The sequence below is a fragment of the Mytilus edulis genome, chromosome 9, assembly GCF_963676685.1.
Source record: "Mytilus edulis chromosome 9, xbMytEdul2.2, whole genome shotgun sequence".
Classification (NCBI taxonomy): domain Eukaryota; kingdom Metazoa; phylum Mollusca; class Bivalvia; order Mytilida; family Mytilidae; genus Mytilus; species Mytilus edulis.
In genome coordinates, this window is record NC_092352.1 from 79,105,783 (window position 1) to 79,120,179 (window position 14,397).

The 14,397-nt window shown below is 32.9% G+C and overlaps 1 protein-coding gene across 1 annotated transcript; it reads left to right on the top strand.

Moving 5' to 3' along the window:
* The first annotated feature begins 10,256 nt into the window (after nucleotides 1-10,256).
* Nucleotides 10,257-13,872, top strand: LOC139490199 (uncharacterized). The gene is made up of 2 exons (XM_071277048.1): nucleotides 10,257-10,681; nucleotides 10,999-13,872. Exons 1-2 carry the CDS (start codon nucleotides 10,257-10,259, stop codon nucleotides 13,763-13,765), a joined length of 3,192 nt encoding a protein of 1,063 aa, XP_071133149.1. The 3' UTR covers nucleotides 13,766-13,872.
* Nucleotides 13,873-14,397: the final 525 nt, after the last annotated feature.

Genomic DNA, 14,397 nt, shown 5'->3' on the forward strand with positions numbered 1-14,397 from the left:
GACTGGGGCTTATATTATCAATGATTGCAAAACATTCAGCAGATGTAATAGATTTTTCAAATTTTTATGCACATTTAATTGATAAATTGATTGATTGATTTTTATTGTTTTACGCTGCATCAACGATAAAAGGGATACATTGCTGCAGGAGCCATGATAAAAATTTAAATAAAAAGCAGTTTAAGAAACTTACGATCGTTAAATATATAAAATCTTCATGTTTAAGGCAATAGTATTTATACATGTAAATATATTATAATGCATGCAATTGATCAATAACGTGATATAAACTTGGTATTATGTTTGTGCCTGTCCCAAGTCAGGAGCCTGTAGTTCAGTGGTTGTCGTTTGTTTATGTGTTACATATTTTTGTTTTTCGTTCATTTTTTGTACATGGACAAGGCAGTTAGTTTTCTCGTTTGAATGGCTTTATTTTTACATTGTCATTTCGGGGCCTTTTATAGGGGTGTATGACATTTGCGCCGATTTTGGAAATATTCATTCTTTCATTTGCGCCGATTTCATTTTTTCATTTGCGCCGATTCTATATTTGCTCCTAATTAGATTTACAGGTAAGTTTATACTTGTACATGTACTATACCATTGGTAATATCTGGTTATAAATGTTGTTCACTTATGTTTAATTAGTTAATTTTGATTCATATTGTTCCGGAACTTCATTGTACATTGTAACATGATGGACATGTTGCACATTAAAACTAAGCTGAGGAGTCAATTCTTTAATCAGCGACGATCATACATATAGGAAGGTCAGTGTCCTAAAACATATCTTACTAATAAACCATACAATCTTTAGGTCTTGAAATATATTCTAAATTCATTATAAACGAAATGATTGATTGAACTAGAATGTTATCCTTCGTATTATTTGCATTTAAATGTTTTTATCCGATTATCGACTTTCGGCAAAATAACAAATATTCGCATCTAAAACGTGTTTGATGGTAAACAGTTCAATCCATTATTCCACTACTAAACTGTCTATTTTTACTTACTAGTAGATTTGGTTCAATCAGAAACCTGGTCATGCATTGTTCAAATAAAGCCTTCGAAAATAGTGGAATCTGTTCAATGTTTTAATTCTTTACCACCGCTTTACCTAATAATCTCATTAAGAAAAAAAATCGCACATCAAATTAAATGGCCATTTGAAAAAAAAATGGAATACGAATGTATATAGTATGTTCAAAATAATTCGCTGTAGTGTTGACACATTATAACACCTGGGTTGTCGATAGCACAAACTTGTCAAAACGTTTTCTAAATTTTAGCAATGGTACAAGGACATCATTCGTAAATAAAAATTAACACGCAGGAATTGGATACGTTCAGTAATTATGTTTTAAAGTATACTTTTATTCCACATCTTAAGCCAACAGGAATCACCAAAAGCATTAAATTATCGATAATTTAAAGTTACTTTGGAGTTTGAGAAATATTTATTTTGGATGAATGGCAGATATCCTTATTTTTTAAGTTTTATGACTTAATGAATTCCCCAAAATGTACAGAACTGAACGAACTTTGTAACTTATAAAGGAGATCAATAACAAATTGAACTTTTCTGGGTGAACAATTGTGAATGCCTCTATCTACTTTCGTACATTATATATTTATGTAATTGTATTGAAATATGTAAAATTATCTCTATACCTTTCTGTTATTTGGTTTGTTAGAATAAAGATTTATATATATATAAGATTATACTTGGTTATAATATTATTTATATCATGATTTATTAGTAAAGCAGACAATTTTTTAAAGTTACAAATTCAAAAATTTAAAAATAAATCTGACTCCAATCTATTTATCATAATTTTTCTCTATTTTTAATAGATATAGGAAGATGTGGTGTGAGTGCCAATGAGACAACTCTCCATACAAATAACAATTTAAAAAGTAAACCATTATAGGTTAAAGTACGGCCTTCAACACGGAGCCTTAGCTCACACCGAACAACAAGCTATAAAGGGCCCCAAAATTACTAGTGTAAAACCATTCAAACGGGAAAACCAACGGTCTAATCTATATATTTATTTGATGAAAAAAGAAACATATTACAAATAAACAAGGTATTATACCTAAACAGTGTACCAAATATGTTATGCTTTTAAAAAAAATACAGGTAAATCTTAGGTGAAATTCTAATTAACCCTGATTGTTATAAAAACAAATTATTTATCAAAACATCTATTGTTATTTGCAAGTGGGAATAGAAGGAATAGTATTTTTAAAAAGTGGAAATAGGAGGAAGACACCGTTCAGGCCTTTTATTGTAATATTATTATACAGAGCACGAAAATGTTGAGAGTTTTAATTTACAACCTTTAAACAGACTTATTTTAAGTAGGAAAATAGTAATGATAATCGCAAGATGTACTTTTTTGTTTTGAAGTATTCTACGTTCTGACCTATAATAGCTGTTAGTTTCTGTGTCATTTTGGTCTCTTGTGGAAAGTTGTGTCATTGGCGATCATGCCACATATTCTTTTTTATATTCTAGTATTACTGACATAATTAGTACATGTAAGTCATATAGTCAGACTTGGTGAGTCTTTTGTAAATGAGGCGCGGTTTGGCGTTTAGAATATCAAGTCTGGTATCTGTGACGATTTTTGCATAAATTGTCAAAACTACATACATTTGTACATAAAATAAACAGAAACCTCCAAAAAATATATAACAGTATTACATTTACAACCAGCAACTGACTCCCCGAACATAATCCAGATATATTGACTAGCTACAGCCACAAAAGTGGTTTTGGTTTATGCAATTTTACATTCACAGAAACATCCTATATTTTCCATATAGATGGTACCATTTACTCCATTCAAATGATCGTACTTATTGTAAAACATTTCACTTTTTGGACTGCAAAAATATAATCGTACTGTGATAAACGATAAACGATAAAAACAATTAAAAACTATAAAATTAATATTTCTTATGATCTATATGGGGAAAAAATATTTAAAGTTTAAAGTTGGAAATAAGTTTTTCTTTATTGAATAAACAATACATGTAATAGCAAAAACTTGAACATTCGATAAAGCTTCTGTTTAAGTTAGGTTCATCAATTTTAATGTTTCGGGGACTATTCAGATGAACTTTAAGGATGTACTCAGGTCAAGTTTTTGATATTTTGTCGGATGTTCGGACTCCTTGTGTCTTTTCCTAAAACACAATAATCTACATTGTATCAATCATTATGGTTCAGCTTATATCGTATTTTAACTTAAATGCTCTTCGGACTCGTAGCATCAGTTTGTTTAATTCTAGATTTTTTTTAATTTCACCAAAGTATTATCCTCAAACAAACAATATTTACGGAATTAAAATTCAAGCAATTTAAATATGTACCATATAATTGTATATTTGTACCTATGTAAATAACAGTCTAGAATCATTTATAGATAAATTCGTGAAATAGAGTAGAGCAATCGATATACATCTAATATTTGTATACTCTTAATAAAACATTGAACATTTTTGTTTAAAGAATGAGAACAACTCGTTAAGTTTCTTGATTTATCTTCATCATGACGCTCAAAGCCGAACATTTGAAAGCCGATGACGACAGTTGAATAACTGAATGACAAAAAGATATAATTACTTACACTTATACTATCAATTTTACTGATTGATAGGTATTATACAGCTACGAGTTAATGATAAGATAAGGCAAAGTATGCATAATCACGAATCATTATTTGAAGATGAACTGGCTTTAACATAATCATGAATCGTAAATTATGAAGAAAATATGATTGTAAGATATAAGAGAAAAAGTCATGATGAATAATTCAAATAATAATGCTAAAAAACTTATTGCCTATATGGCGGGAAAATGCCATGAAATCAGAGAAAACAAACATTTAATTTACACCAAATCCATTTTATGTTGAATATGTTCTGGTTGATATTTTAGTCTTAGAAACATGACTTTTTTTCATAGGTTGTTATTGTGTTATTGGCTTTAAACAAGCAGTCAGTAACTACGGGTACTCTCAGATCTGTACTCCATGTCTCTTTGATATTGGGATTTTTAAGTACCCATCCACGTCCACTCTTTGTTTTTGATATATGTTTTTTTATTTGTATCCATCTGAGGAGTTAATCATTTTTTTAAAGATTGCAATCATTTCATATTGATATAGCATGCAAACAACAAAAAGGCATGTTCTTCAGTTCAAATTCCTTCTTGGTGAATTGAGATACTCTAAGACTTGGTGATTTTTTTGGTTTTGCATCATTTACTGAATATGTAAGAGTACGGGCGAACCTATTGTCTGTTAGTGTTAACAATATTTATTGTCATAATATTTACTTTAATGTTACAATGTGACAGTTTTATTAGTATTCCACAACGAGAGAACTTTCACTTTAACAAAATTGTCTCCTTGATTTGCTTTCTTGTAGAATAATACCACGTGGTATACAGGGCTGGAAGTCTAACTCCAGCATAATGAAGGATATTATCGTATTTGAAATCGGTTTTTACCATTGATTTGACATACAAATATGTATAAGCATCTTACATGTAATATGCGTATAAAATAGGTCATCATATGGTACCATTCTTTAAAATTTGTACACATTTCTCGTTAGATTTTGTGAAACCATTTGCTATATAAAACCATTAAGCGTTTTGATTCATTATTTAAAAACAGCATACCTTTTGTATACAAAACAGTTTCATAACTGTTCATACATGTGTTATAACTTAATCAAAAATCCAATAGTTACTGTATAATTATGAAACACTGTCAAGCAAACGATGTCCGCAACAAAAGTTTGGAAACATGCGGTATATGTACTTTAATCATGTAAAGTGATTTGTTTAGGTAGTAAAAACTACTTTTATTTCAATATTTGTCAAGAACTTGTGATTTTTTCCATTTATACCAGAACAATAACTATTCACTGAGCAATCAAATTAACAAATATTTCTTCAAATATCAACAGAGCTTGATTTAGTTGTTAAAATAAAGAGTATGCTTTTAAATTCCAATATTTTCACTTAGTCAAGTACTGTCGTGTACATTGTATAAACAAATGTATAAAAAGAGCCAGTTGTATAACATCTAATTTGTTGTCTAAACAAATGTATCAAACAATAGTTCAATTATTCAGTAGATAGAAGCACCTATTTTACCGATACTGTCATTGAATAACCAACTAGGTTAAAATATAGGTACAAATGTATATATGTTAGGACTTAGAGATGAGAGGACCTAGTAGTTGCTCATTTGTTTATTCTTGCTAACGTTATGGTGCAGAAAAATATAATCATTTTCATCATATTATTTGGAACTTTTAAAAGTGAGTATTGTTGCGGCGGAACATTGTTTTTTTCTACCATTATTTTGTACAATTTAATTAGGCCGTTAGTTCTTTCGTTTGCATTGTGTTACATGTGTCATTTCGGTGCTTATTAAAGCTGACTGTGTGAATGAACTTTGTTCATTGTTAAAGGCGTACGATGACCTAGTTGGTACTTTCTGTGTCATTTGGTCTCTCGTGAAGAATTGTCTCAATGACAATCATGCCATATTTTTTTATTTTTATATGTCATCTTATTTAATATCTTTATGGATATATTTTGATAGTATGTAAACGTCATGTGCGGACCCAACAACAAAATAAAACAACCAAAATGACACTCAGAGATCAGTTACTCTGACCTTATTTGTGTATATACAAGAGATACAGAACATACTCAAGAAATAATCAAGCTCACAAGTTGAAAACTAACTGACTGTGTCATGACTTGTGAAACACATCATAGAAAGCTAAAGACTTAGCCACATGAACTCACAAACAACATCTTCGGTGATCTCATTTGCCCTTAGATTCAGCAGATCCTGCTCCACATGTCATATGTCTCTCTTTTTAACCTATGATCCATTTCATACACACAAAAACAAGGGGGAATTATCTTGCTTTTAATTCTAAATATCACTCCATATTGATTATCGGAGATAGAGAAAGGAGTAGTTGTAGCTTTACATACGTAAAATGTTAATTAGGTCTTTCCACTTTTCTGTGGAAATACCTATTGTTTTTCTTCTGATTTTTTTTTTTCTTCCGCCAAATTTTGTTCTTGCGATAAACATTTGTTTCGCAATATGTCGCTTAGATATTTGGTATATGATATCGAACAGTTTATGCGCTTTTGAAATTTACCCTGCGTAACCGAATACTTTTCTTTGTAGGAGTTATCTTCCCAAACACTGTTTTCCTTGTGTCCACAACTCCTTCGAAACCGTAAAAGATTACAACAAATGCATTTTATAAAATTGCTCGTTATATCCCTCGCATGATTTGTCCAATTTCGACCGAAGCAATATGAACGCTCCATATGAGAGTTATTTCCCTTTTTGTATTTGAAATTTTGAAATGTATTTTAAACTGGAACACCATAAGTGATAGAGACCTAGGATCTTTTGATTTGAGTTTCTTGGTCCAAAAAAAATGAAAAATAGGTCAAGGTCAAAGGTCAAGGTCATATTCTAATTTTTGAATTTGTCTTATTTTCACTCATTTTCATTAACCTTATAAGATATCGACAAATTATTTTGTATAAATTGTTAGTTGTGACATGTGGTAACTAAATAATTTTAGTTGAAAGGGTGCGTAAACAATGAATGGGAGTTTTAGCCCCTATCATACATGTATCTTAAATTATGTTTAAAGTGATATAACTTATTAACCATACATATTAGAGACTAGGGTCTTTTGATTTGAAATCCTCAGTTTGTGACCTTGAAATTGAGGTCAAGGTCATAGGTTAATTTGACGTTCTAGATTTTGACCTTTGCTTTAAATTCATATCTATACACCATAAAGCCATATGAACTGACATTTTAGACTGATGTTTTATATTTTAATATCAAAATAGATATTAACTGGTGGAAAGACCTTCAATCGTTCTCTGAACAATTGGTTTTTAATTATCTTTTGTATTCTTTAAAGAGCTTATCCGTCTGCTTAATACTTATAGATATATATTGCAATGTTAAATAATATATTCAATTTATAATTCAGTTTCATTACAGTTTCATGACATACACATATCTGAATAATTTGTATTAACGAAATACATGATATAAAATAAAGCAGAGAGATTAGAAGGTAGTGCCCGTGGGTTTCTTTTCCTTTTTTCATCCCATGATTGTTTTTATTTATTTATATATATTCAATCCTATAATATGTATTTGATTATTTAACAAATACACATAAATAATAAATATGAAACATAATAATTGTATTGTTTTCCATTGTAGGTGGAACTATTGGTCATAATTTCACTGTGTGCACTTGGCCCAACAATGTTTATAAAATAATGAATACTATACCAATAACACACACCAACTACACGTCCTTCATTTTTTCTGTCAGATCATGTGACGAAGTCAGACTAATTTTCTCAACCAATACCACTACACTACGTCCAAGTTATCATATTGTTATCGGACGCGTACTATGGGATGGATCCGTAGTTTCTCGTATAACAAGATGTTACACTTTAGTCTGGTCAGAATGTGAAAAAACCGAAATCAGTTCTACTAACATCTTAAGTTGTAACGAAGAAAGAATTTTCTGGATTTCATGGAATAACATTGTAATGGTTGGAACAGGAGAGATTGAAGGCACTGGTGTTTTGATGACAGCAGAGTACAAAAGCGACATACCTATAGATTTAATAGGATTTGAATCGGAGTCTGCGAACAACATAACGTGGAGTATAAAACTAGGTAAAGATGTCTTTCAATGGTGTGATGTTTCAGGATGGTTGAAGGTTGGCGCCTATTTAAACATCTAAACCCGCAGCATTTGTTTGCACCTGTCCTAAGTCAGGAACCTGATGTTCAGTGGTTGTTGTTTGTTGATGTGGTTCATAAATGTTTTTTATTTTTATATGTTTCATAAGTGTTTCTTATTTTTATATGGTTCATAAGTGTTTCTTGTTTAATATAGATTAGACTGTTGGTTTTCCTGTCTGAATGGTTTTCCACTAGTCATAATTGGTGGACGTTATAACTTGTAGTTCTGTGTGAGCCAAGGCTCCGTATTGAAGACAGTAAATGTTATATCTAAGTATAAAACTCTGATCATTTCTGTTCGTCTGATTTGTAATTTCCATATTGTGTTCTATTGAGAATTGTACTTGATGCACATAATTGTTTCTTTTTAACGATTGTGTCCAATTCACGATTGTATCCTATTCATGAGTGTATTCGATACACTATTTTATCCTATTCACGATTGTATCCTAGTCATGAGTGTATTCGATTCACGATTTTATCATATTCACGATTGTATCCTATGACACGATTGCATCTTATTCACGATTGTATCCTATTAACGATTGTAATCGATTCACGATTTTATCCTATTCACGATTATATCCTATTCACGATTGTATCCTATTCATGAGTGTATTCGATTCACGGTATTATCTGATTCACGATTGTATCATCTTCACGATTGCATCCTATTCATGAGTGTATTCGATTCACGGTTTTATCTGATTCACGATTGTATCATCTTCACGATTGCATCCTATTCATGATTTTACCCGATTCACGATTGTATCATATTCATGATTGTATCCTATTCACGATTGTTTTCTTTTCATGATTGTGTCTTCTATTCATGATTGTATCCTATTAACGATTGTATTCGATTCACGATTTTAACCTATTCACGATTATATCCTATTCACAATTGTATCCTATTCGTGAGTGTATTCGATTCTCGATTTTATCCAATTCATGATTGTATCATATTCACGATTGCATCCTATTCATGATTGTATCCGATTCACGATTGTTTCCTATTCACGATTTTATCATATTCATGATTGCATTCTATTCATGAGTGTTTTCGATTCACGATTTTATCTTATTCACGATTATATCCTATTCACGATTGTATCCTATTCATGAGTGTATTCGATTTACGAATTTTTCCTATTCACTATTATATCCTATTCACGGTTATATTCTATTCACGATTGTTTCCTTTTCATGATTGTATTCTATTCACGATTGTATTATATTCACGATTGCATCCTATTCATGATTGTATCCTATTCATGATTGCATCCTATTCATGATTGTATCCGATTCACGATTGTGTCCTTTTCATGATTGTATCCTATTCACGAATGTTTCATATTCACGATTGTTCCCTTTTCACGAATGTATCATATTCACGATTGTTTCCGATATATATCATATATTACATATAAATGTATATGTATTTCGTTTTTATATAGATTAGACCGTTGGTTTTCCTGTTTGAATGGTTTTATATTACTAATTGTTTTGGGCCCTTTATAGCTTGCTGTTCGGTGTGAGCCAAGGCTATGTGTTGAAGGCTGTACTTTAACCTATTATAATGGTTTACTTTTATAAATTGTTATTTGGATGGAGAGTTGTCTCATTGGCACTCATTCCACATCTTCCTATATCTATATAATATTTTAAAAAATATAATGCTTTAAAGACGTTTACAGAAAATGTAACCGTAAAGTAAAATGAGATTCAGTACATACAAGCAATATCATAAGCTGAAATATCTATCCCTTTAATGGAGAAAGAATAAAATATATCCTTTAACTTTACATTCCGCTATATTGATGGTTTTCTCTGCCATAATAAACTAGGTTGAACACTGCTTCATTTATTTACTTAATTGTTGCACATATAGGTAGATATTTCACTTAGGTTTGTCACTAAAACCATTTTCTCTCATATGGAAAACCAAAACCTTTTTCAAACATTATCTATAGAAATAAATATTATATATAACTGGTCCTTGCTTTACACGTAGGATACTGCGAAAATATAAAACACCATGTAATACATAAAAAAACCTAAAATGGATCTAGTTTTAATGTAGATTACTCTGAAACTCTTGAATGAGATTTCTTACACTTCAAAAAAGATCACGTAAAACTTAAACCAATGCCGATATTTAAATCCTTTTGATATGATTTGTATTTTTAGATCAATGTCAGGTCGGTGTGTCGGAAGAGGTGATGTGTCATCCGCGAGATGATTATGCATCAACATGTAGTCAACTAACAACTGACTCCTCATCAACAAAACAAGGTACAACTGAGGCCTCCACAACAGACACCAACTTCAATTCTCCATCAACTTCGATTCAAACAACAACAAAAGAAACAACACCTGAATCCTTCACAACAGACACCAGCTTCAATGCTCCATCAACTTCGATTCAGACAACAACAAAAGGAACGACAACTGAGGCTTCCGCAACGGACACCAGCTTCAATACTCCATCAACTTCGATTCAAACAACAACAAAAGGAACGACAACTGAGGCCTCCACAACAGACACCAGCTTCAATGCTCTATCAACTTCGATTCAAACAACAGCAAAAGGAACGACAACTGAGGCCTCCACAACAGACACCAGCTTCAATACTCCATCAACTTCGATTCAAACAACAACAAAAGGAAAGACAACTGAGGCCTCCACAACAGACACCAGCTTCAATACTCAATCAACTTCGATTCAAACAACAACAAAAGGAACGACAACTGAGGCCCCAACAACAGACACCAGCTTCAATACTCCATCAACTTCGATTCAAAAAACAACAAAAGGAACGACAACTGAGGCATCTACAACAGACACCAGCTTCAATACTCCATCAACTTTGATTCAATCAACAACAAAAGGAACGACAACTGAGGCCTCCACAACAGACTCAAGCATCGATACTCCATCAACTTCGATTCAAACAACTACAAAAGGAACGACAACTGAGGCCTCCACAACAGACACCAGCTTCAATACTCCATCAACTTCGATTCAAACAACGACAAAAGAATCATCGCCTGAACCCTCTACAACGGACACAAGCCTCTATACGCAATCAACTTCGACTCAATCAACAAAAGAAACCACAATTCAACCCTTTACAACAGACACAAGCTTTGAAACTCAATCAACTCCTGTTCAATCAACAACAAACGAAGGCACAGCACTACCATTCACAACGGACACAAGCTTAAATACTCAATCAACTACTATTCAGACATCAACAAAAGATATCACAACTGAAGCCTCCACAACGGACACAAACTTCAATATTCATTCAACTTCTATTCAGACAACTACAAAAGGAACTACAACTGAAGCCTCTACAACGGACACAAGCTTATATACTCAGTCAACTCCTATTCAGACAACAACAAAAGAGATCACAACTGAAGCCTCTACAACGGACACAAGCTTAAATACTCAATCAACTCCTATTCAGACAACAACAAAAGAGATCACAACTGAACTCTCCACAACGGACACAAACTTCAATACTCAATCAACATCTTTTCAAACAACAACAAAAGGAACTACATATGTCCTCTCTTCAACAGACACAAGTTTAAATACTCTATCAACTCCTATTCAGACAACAACAAAAGAGATCACAACTGAAGCCTCCACAACAGATACAAACTTCAATACTCATTCAACTCCTATTCAGACAACAACAAAAGGAACTACAACTGAAGCCTCCACAACGGACACAAGCTTAAATATTCAATCAACATCTTTTCAAACAACAACAAAAGGAACAACAACTGAGGCCCCAACAACAGACACCAGCTTCAATACTCAATCAACTTCGATTCAAACAACAACAAAAGGAACGACAACTGAGGCCTCCACAACAGACACAAGCATCAATACTCCATCAACTTCGATTCAAACAACTACAAAAGGAACGACAACTGAGGCCTCCACAACAGACACCAGCTTCAATACTCCATCACCTTCGATTCAAACAACAACAAAAGGAACATTGCCTGAACCCTCTACAACGGACACAAGCCTCTATACGCAATCAACTTCGATTCAATCAACAAAAGAAACCACAATTCAACCCTTTACAACAGACACAAGCTTTGAAACTCAATCAACTCCTGTTCAATCAACAACAAACGAAGGCACAGCACTACCATCCACAACGGACACAAGCTTAAATACTCAATCAACTCCTATTCAGACATCAACAAAAGATATCACGACTGAAGCCTCCACAACGGACACAAACTCCAATACTCATTCAACTTCTATTCAGACAACAATAAAAGGAACTACAACTGAAGCCTCTACAACGGACACAAGCTTAAATACTCAGTCAACTCCTATTCAGACAACAACAAAAGAGATCACAACTGAAGCCTCTACAACGGACACAAGCTTAAATACTCAATCAACTCCTATTCAGACAACAACAAAAGAGATCACAACTGAAGCCTCTACAACGGACACAAGCTTAAATACTCAATCAACTCCTATTCAGACAACAACAAAAGAGATCACAACTGAACTCTCCACAACGGACACAAACTTCAATACTCAATCAACTCCCATTCAGACAACAACAAAAGAGATCACAACTGAACTCTCCACAACGGACACAAACTTCAATACCCAATCAACATCTTTTCAAACAACAACAAAAGGAACTACATATGTACTCTCTACAACGGACACAAGTTTAAATACTCAATCAACTCCTATTCAGACAACAACAAAAGATATCACAACTGAAGCCTCCACAACGGACACAAACTTCAATACTCATTCAACTCCTATTCAGACAATAACAAAAGGAACTACAACTGAAGCCTCCACAACGGACACAAGTTTAAATACTCAATCAACTCCTATTCAGACAACAACAAAAGAAATCACAACTGAAGCTTTCACAACGGACACAAGCTTCAATACTCATTCAACTCCTATTCAGACAATAACAAAAGGAACTACAACTGAAGCCTCCACAACGGACACAAGTTTAAATATTCAATCAACTCCTATTCAGACAACAACAAAAGAGATCACAACTGAAGCTTCCACAACGGAAACAAACTTCAATACTCAATCAACATATTTTCAAACAACAACAAAAGGAACTACTTATGTACTCTCTACAACGGACACAAGTTTAAATACTCAATCAACTCCTATTCAGACAACAACAAAAGAGATCACAACTGAAGCTTCCACAACGGAAACAAACTTCAATACTCAATCAACATCTTTTCAAACAACAACAAAAGGAACTACTTATGTACTCTCTACAACGGACACAAGTTTAAATACTCAATCAACTCCTATTCAGACAACAACAAAAGAGATCACAACTGAAGCCTCCACAACGGACACAAGCTTCAATACTCAATCAACATCTTTTCAAACAACAACAAAACAAGGCACAACTAAAACCTACACTTCAAAGACCGACTTGAAAACGCAATCAACTCATTTTCAGACAACGACAATTGATTCTGCAACAAAACAAGACACAACCGAAGCATCAACACCATACACAAGCTTTATTAGTCAACCAATACCAGGTGTGCTCTCAACGAGTCATTATAACGCAGGTAGTAGTAATATAACGACAGGCTCTAGCTGTTGGTGTCCTTGTATCCCATATAACTCAACACACGCAAATCTCGATTCTATGCAGGAATATTTGAACATTTTGAATGAAGCAATTGCTATCGATCCAAAAGAGACCAGTATGTTCAGGGCCAGGAAAGTATCAGCAGATGACGATAGAACATCTTCTAAATACATTGGGTTTGTTGGAGTTTTCGTTATGTGTTTGGTACTCGGATGTCTTTTACTTTCGGATATCTCAGGCCATTTCATTCCAACAAAGGCATCCCATTCAAAAAGTTGAAATTGACAATTGTTTTTTTTTTTAATCTAGATAGTTGATACATTTTATATGTATTTAGACTTCAAATAAAAATAATGTTATGAAAAGTTTTAAGTTTCAACATTATGCAGTTTGCAATGACACGTTTTGTAAGTTCGACCTATCCAAGGAGACATAAGACAGTATATATAATTCTGTGCATGACAAAACCAGTTTGCAATGACACGTTTTGTAAGGTCGAACTATCCTAGGAGACATAAGACAGTATAATTCTGTGCATGACACAATTTACATCATGAGGGCTCTTATGGATTGATTATTACTGGACATTCTTTTTATACAGTTTAGTCTTTTGTTGACGAAACGAGCGTCTAACGGGCAAAATTTAATCGTCCCCGAGGGTATCACCAGCCCAGTAGTCAGCACTCCGGTGTTGACATGAATATCAATAATGTGGTCATTTTTATAAATTTCCTGTTTACCAAATTTTGAATTTTTCGAAAAACTAAGGATTTTCTTATCCCAGGCATAGATTACCTTAGCCGTATTTGGCACAACTTTTTGGAATTTTGGATCCTCAATGCTCTTCAACTTTGTACTTGTTTGGCTTTATGAATAGTTTGATATGAGCGTCACTTATGAGTCTTATGTAG